The sequence below is a fragment of the Neomonachus schauinslandi genome, chromosome 5 (assembly GCF_002201575.2).
Source record: "Neomonachus schauinslandi chromosome 5, ASM220157v2, whole genome shotgun sequence".
NCBI lineage: Eukaryota > Metazoa > Chordata > Mammalia > Carnivora > Phocidae > Neomonachus > Neomonachus schauinslandi.
The window spans coordinates 107,881,733-107,900,629 of NC_058407.1; the positions used below are offsets into that span (position 1 = coordinate 107,881,733).

The window sequence follows — 18,897 nt, forward strand, 5'->3', positions numbered from 1 at the left end:
CAAAACTTAGTTAAGACCAGCATCTGGATTGCCAGGGAGGGTTCCCTTGATCCAGTGATAGTGACAAGTAGAGCCCAGAATGTGTGTGTAGACATTTTACAAAGTCTACATTGGATGCCTAGATGGTACGCACATTCTCCCTAGTTATTATTGGTGATTTCCTAGTTATTATTGGTGTGTGTTCTGGGCAGTTGGGGAAGTTGAAACTAGCTACATTTCTATATTTGTCATAACTCTGCTCAGTAATTAAGCACAATAACAAAGAGTATCCAATTCTTATTGAGAAAGAAGCCGTTACCGATGCATTCCTAATGGCCAGAAGCTCTCAGAGAACAGGCCCCCCCACCCCCCCGCTCCCAGTATCTTGTCTGGTTCTCAGACATCAAGAGCGCTGTACCTTATCTCAAGTCTTGTAAAGTGAAATGGAATGCCGAAAACTGTAAAATATTAAACAGATTGCAAGAATGAGTTGCACAGGCTGAAAAATAATAGACCAAACTAATTTAAAGAACTTCAAAAGCAGTCTTTGATTAATGTTACCTACCTTTCAACTGCCAACTCAGAGATACAAGAATACCCGCCAGGGGTGGAATGCAACCCCCCAGGGGGCTCAGGGAAAATGACCCCAGGATATCTAAGACAGCTCCTCTCAAACACATGCACAGGAGAGGAGGAATCCCAAGTTGAGGGAAATGGAGTCACTCAAAACAATTAGGAAAAAAAAGAACAATATTGTACTAAAAGAGAATCTTGAGACTCCCTTTTAGGGAAAAATTATAATACCAGCTTAGCAAATACTAAGAATGTAAAAGAGTTCATGACAAGCGAGTTCTCTAGCACATTGAAAACAAAAGGAGAAACAGTTGAAGCAGAATCTCTATCATCAACGTTCTCAATTCCAGGGTCATGAATAAATAACCAGTGAGAGAATTCAAGCACTTTTCAGAAAAAGGATGTTTATGTAGATAGCAATGTATAAAATGCTAGGGCTGCCAACTCTCCTCAGCAGATACAGATCAAATACTAAAACAAAGCAGTCCCCAATGCATTCTGCCAAATCCAAGTATATTTAGCTCCTGAAAGAGAGGCAAACCATGCACGTGGCCTTCTTACCACGGATTGGAGTTTTCTGCAAAGGCATTAGTGGATTCCCTAGCCAGAGCCCTGCGAATACATTGCAGAGGTGTGAGATCATAACCCTTGGATCTTGTTGCAGCACCTACAGCTGGACCGACCACTCCCAACGGGAACCTGGTGGACGAATGTGATGACGACCAGGCCAACTGCCACAGCGGAACAGGTGATGACTTCCAGCTCACAGGTGCAGAAACCATCTTCATCCCATTGCTGTGCCATTTCAGTCACGTTGTGGTTGAGACCGGCTAGTTCATGTCTCTGTGTGTTTGCGTAACTCCTCCCGGCCGTGGCCATGGTCGGGGTGGTGGCTGGCATCTTCCTTCCCTCGTGCTATCCGGCCACCACCATTCAAAACAATAATTTGAGCCATTTTCAGAGCCAGAGGCTAGGATGGTCTTCATCGAGTAAGAATTTCTCCACCATGGCTAAATGCGCTCAACTCATCCTCATCTTCAAACCCCTGCCCCAGAACACACGCACGACCCATACATAACCACACACTTTAGATTGTTTATTTTCATTTTCTAACAAGGGTAAAATGTCTTGAGAGGAACCTTTACCCAACGAATTGATGAAACTGGGCTTATATTTGAAATGCTGCTTTTAAGTGAGGATTTTGTAAATCCTGTTACATTAAAATTTACAAAGGCAGAATTAGTTGCTATTTCACATCAGAAATAACTAGCAAATGTATCAGGGATGGTGGGTGCCAAATACCTCACTAATTCATTTAGAGTATTACTCCATAACATTCTAAAACCCTAAGAGCTAGAGAGTGACCTTCTCTTCTCCTTGGAATGGCAGAGGAAATATTAGACAAGGGGGGAAATAGGATTGTACCACTTGGAAATGGGCCAAGGCAGTAGGATTTTCACCCTATTGTGGCCAAAGGCGCTGTGGGACCTTTACTGCCACCTGAGTCAAAATGCGGTTCCATCTAGCATCTGACTCTCATTTTAGATTAAACATGAGCCCTTGGCTGCAGGTCTGTATTTTTACCCAGAAGGGACTCAGAGAGCCCACATAATTAATTTCCATGGGCGAAACTAAAGGTGTTAACCATGTAACTTTGTAACCTCACCATGTTATTGGCTAATGCATTAATGTAAAATCTGCAAGGAAACGTCCCACAGTACATTTCCAATTACTTCAAAAGCTCTCCTCTGAAGGAGTGAGAGAGCTCGGCACTCAGATAGAATAAGGGGTCAAATCTAGCACAGAAATTTAGTACCATGAACCGGGTTCCCATTTAAATCCCAGCTCCTAAGGCTGCCTCCCTCTAAATTTCCAGGATAATCGCCTACAGTCATAGGTCCAGTAAATGTTACCATGGGCTTTTGAAAACAAATCTCGTATGTAAGTAGCCACAAGCCACAAAAATTAATTAATGCAGAGGCATTTTCTTTGTGAGATGTCAAGTTCAAGCTGAAAACCCTACAGCTAGAGTTAAGAACAGAGTACCATTTTGTGAACCAGGTCCTGTGGAACCTTCCCAGGATTGCTTGTAAACACCCTGCCACAGACCTCAGGCCTTCTGTGGACCCTGTCACACATCCGTAGTGAAATTCCTCATAAAAAGGAACGACTGTAGTCATCACAGTATACCCTTTCAATTGCCCTCTTGTGGAGAGGTTCTTTTCTTTATAAACCCTAAAGTGGTCAGTTAATATTGATTAGAAACAAAGCCTCAGATTTACTCCTCATATCAGAACAACCAACCTTCTCATTTTTGCATCAGTTCATGACTGAATCAATTGAAACTAAAGCCTTTGAATGAAACAGGGCAAGTATGTTAGCCTGGAGCAAATTATGTATGGCAACGAGTAACACACCACAGAAAATGGGTCATTTATGGTGGAAACACTGACAGTCCTCTAAAAGTACAAGGTTATAGTTTATCTATAGCATTTAAAATCATTTACTGGTTAGATAGAAAAAAGTTCTAATTATTTTTTTATGTATTACCATGGCAAACAAAAAAACAAAACCATGCCCGTTTGTCTATTTCTATAAATACATACATATATGAAGAATTTCCAGAGGTCTTGTTAATGCCCGCTCCACGCCCCCATTAAGAAGAGGTGATTTCAGAAGGAATCTCATGTTTCAACTTCATTTGCTGCATTAACAGCCAACTTGGGTTTTGTCTTTGTCTTTGTTTTTGTTTTGTTTTGTTTTTTTACTTATTTTGTTTTATGGAGCTATGGGTTATCCTCTGAGAAAGGGTGTGCTCATATGTAATCGTTTTTGTGAGGAGCAAAAGCCTCCCGTCACCCAGATATCCTCTCGCATGGGAGCAGCTCACGTCCTAGGCTCACACACAGCTCTGCAGCCTTCTTGCTCCTTCCATCCCAGGTTCCACCGTCAGAGCCTCAAACTTGGCACGTTGAGTGTAATGGAGCCAAAGTAAAAACATCCTCACTTTAACCCTGAGAGGAGGGAAGGTGGAGAGGAGGATGAATGCCCTCTCGCAAGGTGGTGTTTGGTTCCTTCACGCAGATGGTGTCACTTTAATCTCTCCTCCTGGGGTGACCGCTTTGAATATAGTGGGAAATAAGTATTGTAGCAAAATGCTCATTACTTACAAACAACCCTGAATTCCAGGTGAACTGTACCGAATGCATGGAAATGAGGAGAGATTTCACTCTCCAGTACTTGCTTGCCAAGGTGAAAATTCACCCCTGAAGTTACTCATTTGCAAATGCCTTTGAAGTCATTAGATAATACAATTGGTTTCAAAGGCACCAGGAGGCCAAATTTCACATTGGATCTGTGCGTACCCAACAGCGGAATTTGGCTCCCAACCTATAACAAAACTGATAATGCATATTGGTTTTAAAAAGTGAATTTTCACCTTGAGTCTTTCTCCCATAAGTCCACTAGGAACAGAACGCTAATGTATTCTGGCCTCCCTCCAATTCTGCCATTATAGATTCACCTTCTTAACCCATAATATATATAATTCCTTCTTCCTAGCACCTGCCTCATTCAGGCCACACACACGTGTGACCACTCATCCAGCATATTTACTGGGAAAGCAAGGGTAACATGACTTGGTGCTACAGTCGATTAGCTCCAAAATCTTCCTATCATCCCAAGAGCACGATTTTACAGCTCTCTGATTCACGATCTGGATGATTTCTGATCTGTGGAAGCCGCAGGGTAAAACGAAGACCCGGCCAGAATAGAGATGATCACAGAGCTTGACTGAACGGTACTATTGGGAGGTGTACGATGGCACCTGAGAACGACCTCGACAGCGTTCTGTGATACTCAGGAGCCCACCGCATGCCCTGCCCCCGAGTCTACCCAGGGCTTTATCTCTTAGGGCAACAAATAGATGATCTCGGACCGTAGCAGGTACACGCTAGGAGAAATGGCTTTCTCAAACACCTAAGTAATAAACAGCACACCAGCGTCTCCCACACTTAATGGGTTCTAAGACTCACCTGAGAAGCTTTCAAAAATTCAGATTTCAAGGCCTTACCTCGGATTCTGGTTCAGTGAGGTCTGAGGAGGATTAGTGGATTGGCAACCACAGCTTCAACAGGCCCTCAGGTGATTCTTATGGTTGGCAAGTTCAAGAACACTACTTTAAAACAGAGGTTTAGGGGCACGGGAGTGGCTCAGTCAGTTAGGTGTCTGCCTTCGGCTCAGGTCATGATCCCAAGGTCCTGGGATCGAGCCCCGCATCGGGCTCCCTGCTCGGTGGGGAGCCTGCTTCTCCCTCTGCCGCTCCCCCTGCTTGTGCTCTCTCCCTCTGTCATATAAGTAAATAAAATCTAAAAAAAACAAAAACACAGAGGTTTAATGAAGAGGAGCAGAAAATGGAAGTGCCAAGATGCAGAACAAAAGAGGGTGAAGCTAAATTGTCACGTGGTTCCCTCACCAGGAATCCCAGAGTCAACCCCAACTGATTGGAAGCTGACAATGTTCAGGAGGTTATTTGTGCCATCTTCCAGTGCTCTGGGCCTGTGAGGCAGGGTTTCTGCTCTTGCCTTTTTGTGCAGCTTGTCCAAATCACATGCTGGGCAGAATATTTGTCCTTGGGAAAAGCAAACAACTCCAAGCAGCTAAAGAAAGGAGGAACTGCTACCACCCACTTAAACCTTCAGTTTTTAAAATAGATTGTGGGGAGCAGCCCTGCGTGTGCATCTGAGACCTTGGGAAACTATTTGAAGCTCAGAGGCCCGGGTCTAGTTTAATTCCCAAGTCACTGAGGATGTGTGGAGGCTTTTGCTTTTCATGGGTACAGTTGTGTAGCACGCTTAACCTGGGAATCAGGGAATGCCCTTGGAAGGAAGCCTCAGACTCTCCATACCGCCTGGATGCTTTTAGGAATACATGTGTTGAGTAAAACATCGTGGTTTATTTGCGCTTGATCTTGTGGTGGGCAAAATCTAAGTAAAACGATTACCACAGGCGGAATTAAAGGAAGGAGTTTCTACGGAGAAGTTTGCCTCCAACAGATGTACGTCAGCATAGAGCATTTCTTTACTGTGTATTATCCACAATGCTTCCTTTTTCTGATTTTCGTATGTTACTGTTTTGTTTGTTTGTTTTTCAGGCGGTACCACTGTGCTGGCCACAGAAAAGCCAACCATAATAGACAGCACCATACAATCAGGTATCAAAAAAAAACCCAACAACAACAAAAAAACAGAATATGGGGTAGATTTCATGTGCGCCTCTCCGCCCCCCACCCCCAAGTAGTGCATTGCCGCGCTTCTCAATTTCAGTTTCTCTCAAAGTCCTAGAAGAGAGATGCCACGCAGCATCTGGTCTCCAAGCATGAGCCATAAATATTGCTTTCCTTTCATCCACATGTATATGCAGCAGGGAGTGAGGTTTCCTTCTCCATCAGTAATTGCCAAATGGTGACAATCCCAGCTCTCGGAGGAAGGAACTGGGTAACATACTTTGTTTAACGCAGCACATCTAGGACATGGACTGTGTTTGCAAACTCCGAGAGAAGGAAAGCTCACAGGCAGCAGCCTGACTATTTATTTTCATCACAATTCTGCAAAACCGAGACAGGCAAAGTTTGTCAGTTTTGCCTGCCACGGAGTTGGCAGTTTGACAACAGCGTTTCCAGTGGGCGTGCCACGAAATGGGGTGCGGAAGCCACGGCTGCGATTGTGCGCGGGGAGAGCGGCGCCCTGGGGAGCAGCACCTCCGCATCCTTTTGTTAATAGAAAAGCCTAATGACTTTTCAAACCCGTGGTTTGCTGTTTACCAGGGGCTGGCCGCAGTTAAAAGGCAGCCTCCCCCACCTTTTGTATTTTGTTGGTATTCGGTAAAATTCTTCCCCACAGACACACACGAAGGGAAATCGTCAGTACAAGCAATCAGAGGTTTTAAATACTTTAAAGTTAATCATTAGAGTAAGGTGAACAGGTCAGTTTTCCAGCTTCTCCCATTTCCTTTATCGAAGCTCACTGAGCCTTGGCCTCCACAGTCATTTATTAATGGGGCGTGTGGTGTATATCAATGTTTCCTCAACAGTATGACACCACCCAGCGAGGCAGAAAGTAGAAAGGGCTACTCTAATTAGTATGCTTCCTTAAAGGATACTGTCACCGTTGACCTGATTAAACTGCAAAACAAACTTCTCTATGGTTGAACTTAACCCTGAGTTTCCCTGTGGTGGGCTCAGGTTGACAGAATTCCTGTGACCCCACGGTTCAAACACCCCCAGCTACCAAAAGGTGAAACAAAGGAATATCTGTTCCCCTTAATTCAGAAAACACTGTAGTCCAAAGGATACTCTTTCTGAGGTCTAAGATACGGGCTTCAGGGTTGCACCATCACCCTGCATGGACCCTCAGGAGTCCGGCCTCTCGCTCACTTCCTGCCTTCCCTGAGGGTCCTGGGCCTTCTCGGGTGGTTCTCTGTGGAGTACCCACTGGCTGGCTGTCTGGGACCCTCTGTCATAAGGAAGAGGGCTGAGGTGACAAACTGAAGTTCTAGTAACCTAACAAACGTGTTAACTGCCCTGTTAGTTTTTTCTCTTGCCAGAGAGTTAATTAAAACCCCTCTAAAGCTGCCAGCGAACTTGTCTTATCTCTTCTCTCTTCTTGCCTATCAAAAGAGCTAGGGATCATTGAAAAACTGAAAGTTGAGCAACAGCTCTGGAGACAAGAGAAAGGTACACACCAGATTCCAAAGTGGAATAATTCCCCCTGGACGTTGAAAGTCAGCAATGACTTTGTGAACACATGTGGTTTGTGTGTGAGTTCAAGGACCAGCCATCCTGTGGGGTGTACTGTGGTCAGAGCGCAGACGGACAAATCCCAAATCAGGAAGACCCATGGCCACCACCATCTGAATCAGTTCATGTCAAACCGCAGAGCTTACTGATAGAAGGGGTCTGCTCCGGTTTTGAGTTCCACGGTCAGCCCAGAGTCCTTTCCAAATCACCCTGGTTTCTCATTTTTTCATTGCCTGAGTCATGAACCTGTCTCCCAGTCTTTGTGGATAATGGACCGTCTGACCTTCTTTGAGGAGCTCTGTTCATTGTCACCATCTGGCTAAGCCAGTGTTCAGAGCAGTTCTCGAGGCCCTGCATGTGTATCAAGTCCGAGGTTAAGCCTAACTTTGAGCTGTTCACCCAGGGTGGGACCTACCTCTCTGATAGTTTGATCCACTCTCTTCTGCGGGTTTCAGATTCTCCAGGCATATTTACAAGCAGCAAATTGGACCCCTAAACTTTCATCTAATCTGATTTTGCTGAAGCCATTATAGACTCAAGTAAAGTCTTAAGATTTCATTTTTGAGGATTCTTATCAATATCATAAACTCAGTGGGCCTATAATACTCAGATACTGTCTGGGTTGTGATCAAATGCATCAAAGCCTATTAATGCTCTGCCAGAAAATGAGGAGAAACCCTGTATTTTCCAGCCAGCTCCCCCCACTGAAAGGTCTCACGCTCTGAGGATCTTCAAACACTCCTAGAGCAGCTCAGGGTCGATTCGTAACCTATGATTGCGTGGGCCTAAGCATCTCCACTTATTTGGACTGAAAGACCCATCCGAGAGTAAGCTAGTTAACATCCTCAAAAGAAGTTTTGAATACCAGGTTCCAAAATTAAATCCTTGTGCATATATGGTGCTAATGATTCAAATGCGGGCAGGATAGTTTCCACAAGCGCAGCTGGGGCCGGCGCACAGCGGCTATAAATTTAAGTTCAGAATATTGTTTCCTGCTATTTTTAAGAGTCAAGAAGGGATTTAGCCAGATTATTCCCAATGAATTTAATAAGAATTGTGCAGCCACAGGGCCTGGGTAATATTTTGAAGACTGAAAGGTCACTAGTCCTCTATACTTACTTCATTCCTCGGTTTGCTTTTTTTCTCTTTCTTTCTCTCTCTCCTCTTTTCTCTTCTGCTTCTCTCCTTCTTTCTTCCTCTCTGTCTCTCTTTCTTTCTTTCTCCTCCCTATAAATGTTTGTGTGTGTTTTACGTGTCTCATAGCCTTTCTGGCCAGCCCTGAACTGTCAACATCTACTCACCCCACACTCCTCCCCCACCATATGCATGGGTTAAAAAAAAAGAATAGTTCTTTTAAATTAACAAGATTGCCATAGATTATATGATTGGGACAGGAAGATGAAAGGGTAGTAAAATACAAAAGGTTAGAGCAGATCCCCTTGTTACAGTCATAGGATCGGAGAACACATGAGAAGATCAACGTGGACCGTCACTCAGGACAGCTGCAGAAATGCTTGAGCCCTCCTCTCAAACAAGGCTGTCCTATGTCCTGGTCATTAGCAACACATCCAAACTCATAGATTTTATGATATCACCAGAATATTAAGAGCCAAAATAATGCATGGTGTGGTTTCTATACTGTACGATAAATTTAATGTATTAGCCAGAAATACAACCAGAAATGTGTGTGCTGTAATGGCTGGCTGCCCTCCTGCATGTGCACGTCTTATAAACTACATTTTAAAGAGGAAACCCAAAACCACACACGTATTAACATTTTCCAATATTAACACTTTCTAACAGGAGATTATGCAACAGTACATTCTAGGTTCATGGGTGCTGACATCCAAGGTTGCTCAACCATTCAGGCACTGTTCAATTGACTATAGTTCATCTGCATAATTCAATCTTGCTGCTCAAAAGTGTGGTAAATTTTGGAGAGGGTTTCTCATGCTTTAAGAAGCCCTATTTCATGGTTATGATAGACGAGACATGAAATATATCTCTCCGGTGACACCGTAGCTGTGAAATACAGCCCTTCTGCACTCACCGAAAATACTCACCTTAGACACGTCATGTGGCTCACCAGAGTGACTTTCCCAAACTAGCTCTGCGCACCTTTGGGAGGTCTTATTGTCACCAGAAGGGGGAGTCCATCCTGCTCCATTTTGACAATGCATATGGTGCATTCCTTCCAAAATTCTACATTAGCGTTTGCAAAGGGTTCCTTGGAAGCGAAACATGCAAAGTAAATCATCCTTATGTATTCAGTGAATCTTACCATAAAAATCCCTACTGCCATTGTTAAAGTGGGGGAGGGGGCCATGGCGACCGGGCTCCCAGAAGAACGCAAGCAAGCCCTGTCGTGTTAAACACGGACAAAGTTAAAGAAAAGATCAAAACAAGATCTGATCTCAGCCTGACCCTGATACAGCGTACGACACTATACTTCCCTTATTGTACATACGAATGGTTTTGAGACATGTTCAAGATTAACTGGCAAGGTGCCCTAGGCACCTTTCTCTCCGTTTCAATGCTGCCATCTTGTGGACTACCTAAACTCAATGAGAAGCGGTGACCTCCCTTCATTAGAGAAAACAGCTGCTTTGTGTGTTTAATTTTATATGGGGGGAGGAGTAGGACTGACTGAAGCATGAGAATTTTATCTTTAAGATTATTTTAATTATTAGCTTCAGATTACCGAAAACAAATTCCAAGCCACAATGATTTCATTTCGTTCATACTTAAAAAGTTAAGCTACTTCTAAAAAAAAAGGGGGGGAGTGAAAAATAAAGCTATAGAGGCTTAAAAACACGACAGTCAAATAGCACCTTGTAGAACACACAAGACAGATCATTCCTGAGGATCCATTCATATTTTCTTTTCAAATTCAAAGGAAACATTTTTTTGAACATTAAAAGAAACTTTGAAGTGGACAGCTCTTTAAAAATGCTTTGGCTCTACGTGAACTTGCATGGAGGTTTTAATTTACATGCAAATTTTAAAATTCACTAAAAAAGCAGAAACTTACACTTGAAATTAATTGACCTGATACGAAGCACAGGAGACTAAATAACCTTAAGAAACGCTTCAGAGATTGACATAAAGACCTGAAGTGTTACCCAGTGTGGTAAGAATACAGATAGCCTCCAGAATGAGACATCCAGCCAAGTCACATTTCTTCACTTTTGAGGTTCACGGGTCAATCTGTACTTAAGATTCTTCTCATTGGTGGATAACAATGTATATGATTCATTCTCAAGAACGGAGTATCTTTCATATTAAATATCATGGGCATAGGGAGAATGTTATAGATGTAATACATCTGCCTTGGAAAGTAACCTTCCTGGAAATTTTATGTAAAACCAATTTGACAGGCAGTCCATAATCTTTTTAAAGCTGGATAAAAAAAAAAAAAAAAAATCCAAAACGTGATTTTGCAAACATTTTGACATCTCCATGCAGTCTTTTGAGTTTCCTGGTAATCCTGGGTTTTGAGGCTTTCCCAGAATTTTCAAACAGACGTTAACTTATATAAGTCGTGCCTTTCGTGAGCAAATTAAGGGCCTTTCTGACCTAAATGATTAAATTTGTCTTTCTCTGCTTGTCTCTATTTTTCCTTTCCACCCACTGAAGAGTTTCCAACATATGGTTTTAACTGTGAATTTGGCTGGGGTTCTCACAAGACATTCTGTCACTGGGAACACGACAATCACGTGCAGCTCAAGTGGAGTGTGTTGACCAGCAAAACCGGACCCATTCAGGATCACACAGGTAATGGAGAGTTCACTGCGGCCTCATTGCTTTAAATTAGAGAGGGTGTTATTGTGGAGGATTTCTGGGGTCTGTGAGATTAGGGGTGTTAGAAAACACTCCTGAGCATTCACTTCGTGCTTTCATTTCCTGGAATTACTGAGATCTCCTTTCCTAGAAGAGGTGCTCCGATGCCTGGTAGCAGAGAAGGCCCAATTAAATCTGGCAACTGATTGCCTCTTGGAAAAATAGCAAACTGGGCAAAGATGTGTGAATAAGTACCTGTTTTATACTTTTCCTGACCGTTTTCATGGAAATTTCAAATACATTCAAAAGCAGAGAAGGCTTAGTGACATGAACCCTGTATGCATATAACCCAGGTTCAACAAGCACCGAGTCACAGGACTCTTACTTTATCTCTAGCACCCCTGCCTCTGGATTATTTTGAAGCAAATCGGGGCATGGGTCATCTCATTTATTTTGCAGCTAAAGAAACAGTAAGTGAGCCTCCTGCTCCCTCTCTCTTGAGCCTTGAAGTTGAAATGGAACAAGGTGGGGTGGGATTCTTATTCATTTGAGGAAGACTGTAAATCTGGCCCATTTTTTTTCTGAGCGGGTGGAAACCTCACCCCACCCTGCCCCACCTCCTGTCTTACTTTCCTGCTAGGATTAATTAGTGGCAGAGGGATGGGCTGGGGGTCACTGGGGGCTGACTGCCACTCCAATGAACTCTTTATCCACTGCCATCCTGCTTTCCTCTTAGTCATTTTGTCATCCAGCTTGAGGTGCTGCATGAAGATCCAGCGGTTGTCCTTACAATGCCCACACATACACATGCTCCCACACACTCACCACGAACACTCAACCAACCGACATCTCCCCGACTCAGTGAAACTTAAGGGACTGTTTGCTCAAGAGGTGGCTTCCCAAATGATACACCAGAGAGCCATTTGCTGATGCTGAGAAATCTCATTAAACAAAATTCCCCCATGCTGGGGCTTTGGATGAGTGGGTCAGTGGGCCAATGCGTTGGCAGAGGGCACTTCATGCCTTTCCCATTTTGTCATTCACTTTTTTCCCCCCAGTGAACATAACCATTAAGTAGGTTGAATTGGCCTCCTTCCACCACAGCTACCTCTTTGCCTAATGAGAATGACAAGGAAATTGGATAAAATTGGACTCCTTCAATTCTGAGACACTTTCAATTGAATCTTAAGACAAGCAGTTTTAGAAAACTTAAAATACTTTGACTGTAAATGGCACTGTACATATAAATGGCATCAAATTAACCAAATGCAATTAGCTGAAATGAAGGCAGTAATGGTGGAAAAATTGATGCAAAGTGAAGCAAAATGGCTCAGTAGGATCTGACATTCAAAGGAGGTTAAAAGCTATGTTAGCCAGAGACAAAAGCTAAAAGGCTTGCCGAAGTAAAGTGCTAATTGAGAAAATGAAGACAGAGTTCCTGACCCAGAACTGTGATAAAACCCCTGAAAGGAAAAATATCAACGCTTTATGCGTTGGAGTATCAGAAAAGGGGGGCTTGTCTTAGAGTAACAGCTGAGAAGTGTGATTCCTTCAGAAGGATTTGTCTCTTTTGTTCTCCCAGACACCCAAATTTACTTGGCTGTGGTGCCAGGTCTGCTCTGACGGGAAAAAGCCTCCTACAGCCCTAGAAACACAAGCATTTGCTGAGAGAGGGGGAGTGAGCCCAACATCTGAAAGGCAGGAACTTGTTAACATTAAAAAAAAAAAAGTAGATGAAAAGAGCAGCCCACATGCACACAGACGGACATTAGACAATATTCTGCAATTTGCAAATCAGGAGATTTCTTTAAATTAACACAATCTAGGTAAAATATCCTGCTGTTCAATTTGGAATTTATTGGAAGGAATCCCACTTGGTTTTCTGCATTTGACTTCTAAGAGGGAAGCGATGTACCTCCTTACAGAGGATTCCTGAAACCCAGCATCTTCCCTGGTTTGTCGAACAAGTGTTATTTGAGGAGCCCTATTACTTGGTAGATGCTGCACCAGGCACTGGAGATGTGAGAATAAAGGAGGGGGGCCCTGCCCTGAGGAGCTCACGGTCTGCTTGCACAAGGTGGGAAATGATTACCGCGCAGGGGGTGAGGGGGCCCCAGGCGGAGGTGAGTGGCGATGGGAGAGATAACATGGGGGCTCAGAGAAAGCAGTCCTGTCCCAGAGAGTCTGGGCTAGGATTGGCGTGCGCGGGTGCGGAGGAGAGCTTGCAGGTGGTGTGGGGGGACAGGCTTCTCTGTGAAGCTGTTAGCTATATGGCAGGGGTGTGCAGCCTCAGGTGCCCCATGAAGGAGTGTGGCTAGGCTAATGGTCTTGAGGAGCCACTGAGAAGCTTCGAGCAGAGCAGTGACATGAACATGTTTTTAAAAGCCCACAGAGGTGTCAGGGCAGAGGCCAGGAGAGATTTCCCAGGCAGCCTTCCTCCCTCTACCCAGGTCCAGCTTTCTCCTCCTTTCTCCCACCTGTTCTCTGATGAGCCAGAATAAACATCATGGGCTCCATCTATGTGCCCCCCTCTCTGCAGCATCTCCAACCTCAGTATTTTTCCCTAAAAATGGGGGTATGGGGCACAGAGGCAAGACGGGTGCCTTTTTCACCTGTCCCTCTTGGGGGACTGAGACCCGACTCGCCTCAGTGAGATGGTGCTGTCACACAGTTAGGGAACCACCACTTGGTAAAGAGAAAGCAAACCCCAAGAGCGACTGGGTCTGCGTGGTCACAGGGGGCGCTTCGTAAAGACCGCGTCAAACATGCCGCCGGAGCTGTGAGTTTTATTTCCACCCTCCTTTTATTATTCCACGCGTTGCTTCTCTTAAGAGGGTCTTGGTGCAATCTCGTTTAAGCAGCCAGATGAGGGAAGCAAGTTGCCCGCTGACACACCCACTTCTACCTGGAAACTTGGACACAGGCGAAAAGATACAAGGACGTGCCCACATGTGCACGGGGAAAAAGTATCTCACAAACACGCAAAGCCCTTGGGCAGCAAACAAAACATCCCGCTGCCCACTGAGGCCTGAGCATCAGATTCACACTTACATCAGGTGAGGCCTTAGAGTAGGTATTTCTATTTGCAGAGCAAACAGTGAAACATGAGTTGTGTATGTAGACCAGGTGGTGGCAGGAGGAAATGTTCCCACCGGGGGTAATTAAAAGCAAAGCCAAGAGTAAGTCCTTGCAGCTCGGCAAGTATCTGCGTTGCCAAAATGGCATGTTCTAATAAGCCTCAAAAATGCAACCTTGCCTCTCCTTGAACCAGAAGCCCACATCAAACAGGAGTGGGGCTTGCAGCTGAGATTCAAACTCTCAGGTGCATGTAAGGGATTTATAAGCCATTAAAATAAACTAGGGAAAGTCATCTGAATTTGTGGGAAAAAGATTACTAGATGATTTGGAAACACAGCAACTTTATTACTATCAAGCAGTTATAGTAACCAGAGTATCATCACCCAGCTCAAACGATAAGTAAGAAAACATCTAAATTATTCCATGTCATGTCTGTGTTCGTATCTGTGCTGCTGAAACTGTTTTAAAGTGGCCTGAAAATAGGTCTGCCCTCTGCTTTCAATGGGCTTCCAACGAGGCAAAGGCCAGTGGGAGTCGTCATCCATGGCCACGTGAAAATGCCTTCCAAATCCCGGGTGCCCGAATTAGTGCTGCTTCACAGCCCTCTCCCCATCAAACACCCCACTCACAGAGGCTTGGCGCACAGCCTTAGGTGCCAAAAAGGTTCCCCAAAAACCTCACACTCTTCCCTTTCCACCGCGTATTTGGGTTCTTGGTGCTCAGCCTCGGAGAGAAGGTTCAAGTCGTGGAACTTAAAAGAAGAGATGGAGGAGTCGTGAATGTGGCCACTATCCCTAACCTGGTTTTTTGTCACAGCAGGTGATGGCAACTTCATCTATTCCCAGGCGGATGAAAACCAGAAGGGCAAAGTGGCTCGTCTGGTGAGCCCCGTGGTTTATTCCCAGAACTCTGCCCACTGCATGACCTTCTGGTATCACATGTCTGGTTCACACGTGGGCACGCTGCGGGTCAAGCTGCACTACCAGAAGCCAGAGGAGTATGATCAGCTGGTCTGGATGGCCATCGGGCACCAAGGAGACCACTGGAAGGAAGGGCGGGTCCTGCTCCACAAGTCTCTGAAACTTTATCAGGTGTGATGTCCTCCCCGGGTGGGAGGACAGCTCCTTCAGGGAGACGGGAGATAGGGATGATATTTTGGAAATTATGTAAATGAGATGCGGGAATTATTCCAACAATTATTTCAGGTGTTTCCCAAACCTGGGATTTTGCCACAGCGATGATCCTCCCAGTAGCATATTTCAGTCTCTAAGATTACAGGAATAGAACCAATTTGCTGTGAAAGAAGGGAGAATACTACTTTATAATCTATTTCTGGGCTGTCACAATGAACATTCCTTTTATTCGCTGCTCTCCTCAGTTTTAAATTTTGAATTATAGAAAGAGAGTGTTAGGAGAAGTTTTATGCCATCACCAGGCAGTTAATATAGATTGATGAGCAAAGCGCGTGCTTCAGTGAAATCTCATGAATTTAATTTACGTGCCATAGATTGAACTGAACAAGCATTTGTAAACACTGCTACTCGGGACTGAACATTTCAATACTGTGAAAATGATCTTATCTTGTTAGGTGATTTTTGAAGGCGAAATCGGAAAAGGAAATCTTGGTGGGATTGCAGTGGATGACATTAGTATTAACAACCACATTTCCCAAGAGGACTGTGCAAGTGAGTATGAACTAGTGTACAAGCCAGGACATGCTTGCCCAGGGCATGAAGATTTTCATGCAAGGGTCTTTGTCTTGCTCATTTAGACCTAGAATTTCAATGTGGGCTATAAGCACATCATATGAAACGCATATTTTGCTGCAACAGGGCATAAAACCAGGTCGGTTTACCTTTAGTTACCCCATTCCCTAACCTCGTTCATTTAGTGTCTGCTTGGTACCTGCAAAACCACATAAATAATGTGGAATCCAAAAATTATAGCTAAAAAGAAAGGCTCACAAAAAAAAAAAAAAAGAAAGAAAGAAAGAGAAGACTCACAGCTCACAGGCTATATATACCATACCAAAACATTTTGATGAAAAGTGGAAAACTCAGACATCTGGATAATTCCAAATATCTGGGTGTATAAACAAAACAGCAGGTCTTTGAAAATTTTGAGCACAGTGAACTTAATTAAGATTACATTGTTCATGAATCATAGAAGCCATAATTCTTTGCTCTATACAAATAAGTAGATGTTTCTGACTCTAAAAGTAGTTGAAATGACTCAAAAGAATAAGTGAAATTTTGAGACCTTGCCTAGTACTACAGAGTTTATGAGTTTGTATTGGCCTGGTATATGGATGAAAGTTGACATCGAAAACCAATGCGTATTCCCTGGTTCTTGATGTATAATTATAAATAGCATCACTAATGGCAATGTAATAGCACAGTAATTAGTCTTAAGCTCCATTTGCTACACTTCAACTTTTGCTATATATCATATAATAGGATGTTAATTATAACAAAATGGAATAAGCCTATTGGGCAAATTTAAGACAAAGGAGGTCTGTTGGCTGTAATAGGTTTTTGGTCATTTCAGCAATTTACAAAGCTTTTATTATACAATATATTGAACATATGTAATCCTAAAGTGGCAATAATTTGATATGGTTGATTAAAGAAAATGGGGGGAAAAGAACAGTGAATAAAGATCTGCTGTTTCGTACTACGTAAGGGAATCTACTTAATGCTACACATTTAGCCGATCTTCACAGAAAATGATAAGACTTAAGATGTCAGTTGAGATTACGCTCCAGATTGCCCACACCCAGGTCTACACTGTTGTGAAAATATGTATTTCATGTAGTTACAGTGTATGCAATGCGCTGTTTTCCTAGTCCAAAATGAAAATGAGGTTTTTAGAATGTGCGAGCAAACTCCATAAATGAAAACAAAGAAAGAAAATTTAATTCCAATTCAACAAGTTTTAGCGGACTGCATACTGTAGGCAAGGCAGCATCCAAGTGCTCCAGGGAATATAGAGAGGGATAAGACAACTCGATGAGCCTTTTTCTTCTCATGGGACTGGTCCACATGGCTGTAGTTGTTGCTGGGCATTATACTCAGAAAGTCACAACTAGGGCGCCTGGGTGGCTCAGTTGGTTAAGCGACTGCCTTCGGCTCAGGTCATGATCCTGGAGTCCCTGGATCAAGTCCCGCATCGGGCTCCCTGCTCAGCAGGGAGCCCGCTTCTCCCTCTGACCCTCCTCCCTCTCATGCTCTCTGTCTCTCATTCTCTCTCTCTCAAATAAATAAATAAAAAATCTAAAAAAAAAAAAGAAAGTCACAACTAAAGCACCATCAAAATACTCTATGTTGCTGTCCCGATAAAAAGATGCCTCAGATAATTGTATAATGAGTCACCAAATATGTATCCTTGAATATTTAGCTATGGATGCTATGAAACTTTCAACTATTTATTAGTTATCCACACATTTATGCAACAAATATTTTTAAGGCACCTTTTCTGTTCTGGACACTGTTACAAATGTTGGGAATATAGCAGTGAATAAAGTACTCAAAACTCCCTGCCCTCTCCTCAAAACCACATGGGCTACTGGGACTCTACTCCCAGAGATTTCATTTATTTTACTTTATTATTTTAATTATTATTTTAGAATTATTATTATTATTTGGGGAGGGGAGCTAAGACCTAGAACACAGTCTCTTGCCTCAAAGAGCTTATAATACTATTTGGGAAAACAAACTAGCCCTCACCAAATTTAGGAAGAAGTTCTCTACAAAAGCACAAGAAGGTAGCCCCACGCACAACCCCATTACTGTTTCTTGTTTCCATCAGCTTTCCCCCACACTCCAGATGCCAGAACTATTTCGCTCCACTCTTTTCTTCTGAAACAACACGCTCTGCTAACAGCAGTGCTTGCTGGATTTCGATGTGACATCAGTTTCCTAGTCCTTTGACACCGCCTCTCCATTGTTCTGCAGTTATGTGGTGGGGCTGGATTGCACTACAAACTACCAAGGAAATCCAGCAGAACCATTAGTCTCAGTGTGTGTGTGTGTGTGTGTGTGTGTATGTGTGTGTGTGTAAGGGTTTATGTAGTTTGTGTGTATTGGATTTTGTTGGCAGTTCAAATATCCCTTTCAGTTTTGTTTGACTTGGCAGAACCGGCTGACCTGGATAAAAGGAACCCAGAAAATAAAATCGATGAAACAGGTAAGTTTATCTTGCTGACCAATTAAAAATTTACTATGGCTTTCATTATATTTATGAAGCAACTTTCTGGAGCTCTAGTGCACTGGTAGATCAAAGCGGTTCAAATAAAATAAAAATCTCTGCCCGTGGTGCTGTGCATTGGACTCTTGTCACAGAGGGCTCTCTTCTAAGCCGCCTGGAGATCTAGGGGAGCACCGGGGCCCCAGGGGAGCGTGCTCATGCTGTCCCTGTCCTGTCTGAGCTGAAGGAGGACCTAGAGGATGACCACATGAAACACTCTCCCTTTACATCTATGGAAATAGGAAACCAGTGAAGCCCATGACCTACCCAAAGACCGACACTGATTTTCATACGGTAATTTGAAACCATCCTAAATTCTTGTCTGGTTGATATCCTGATATGATCTTTGAGGACCAGAGTCCAATTTTTGTGATAAGCTGTTGTGTTTGATCCATTTGTGGCCCTCCTTCTCTCCATGGGAACCCTAACTTCATGATAATGAAGAC

The 18,897-nt window shown here is 43.6% G+C and overlaps 1 protein-coding gene across 1 annotated transcript in view; it reads left to right on the top strand.

The window, feature by feature from the left end:
- Positions 1-18,897, top strand: part of NRP1 (neuropilin 1) — a 137,181-nt gene that overhangs the window by 113,798 nt on the left and 4,486 nt on the right. The window contains 6 exon segments of the mRNA XM_021686025.2: positions 1,217-1,321; positions 5,705-5,764; positions 10,985-11,122; positions 15,026-15,297; positions 15,795-15,891; positions 18,341-18,391. Coding sequence (XP_021541700.1) covers positions 1,217-1,321; positions 5,705-5,764; positions 10,985-11,122; positions 15,026-15,297; positions 15,795-15,891; positions 18,341-18,391 — 723 coding nt within the window.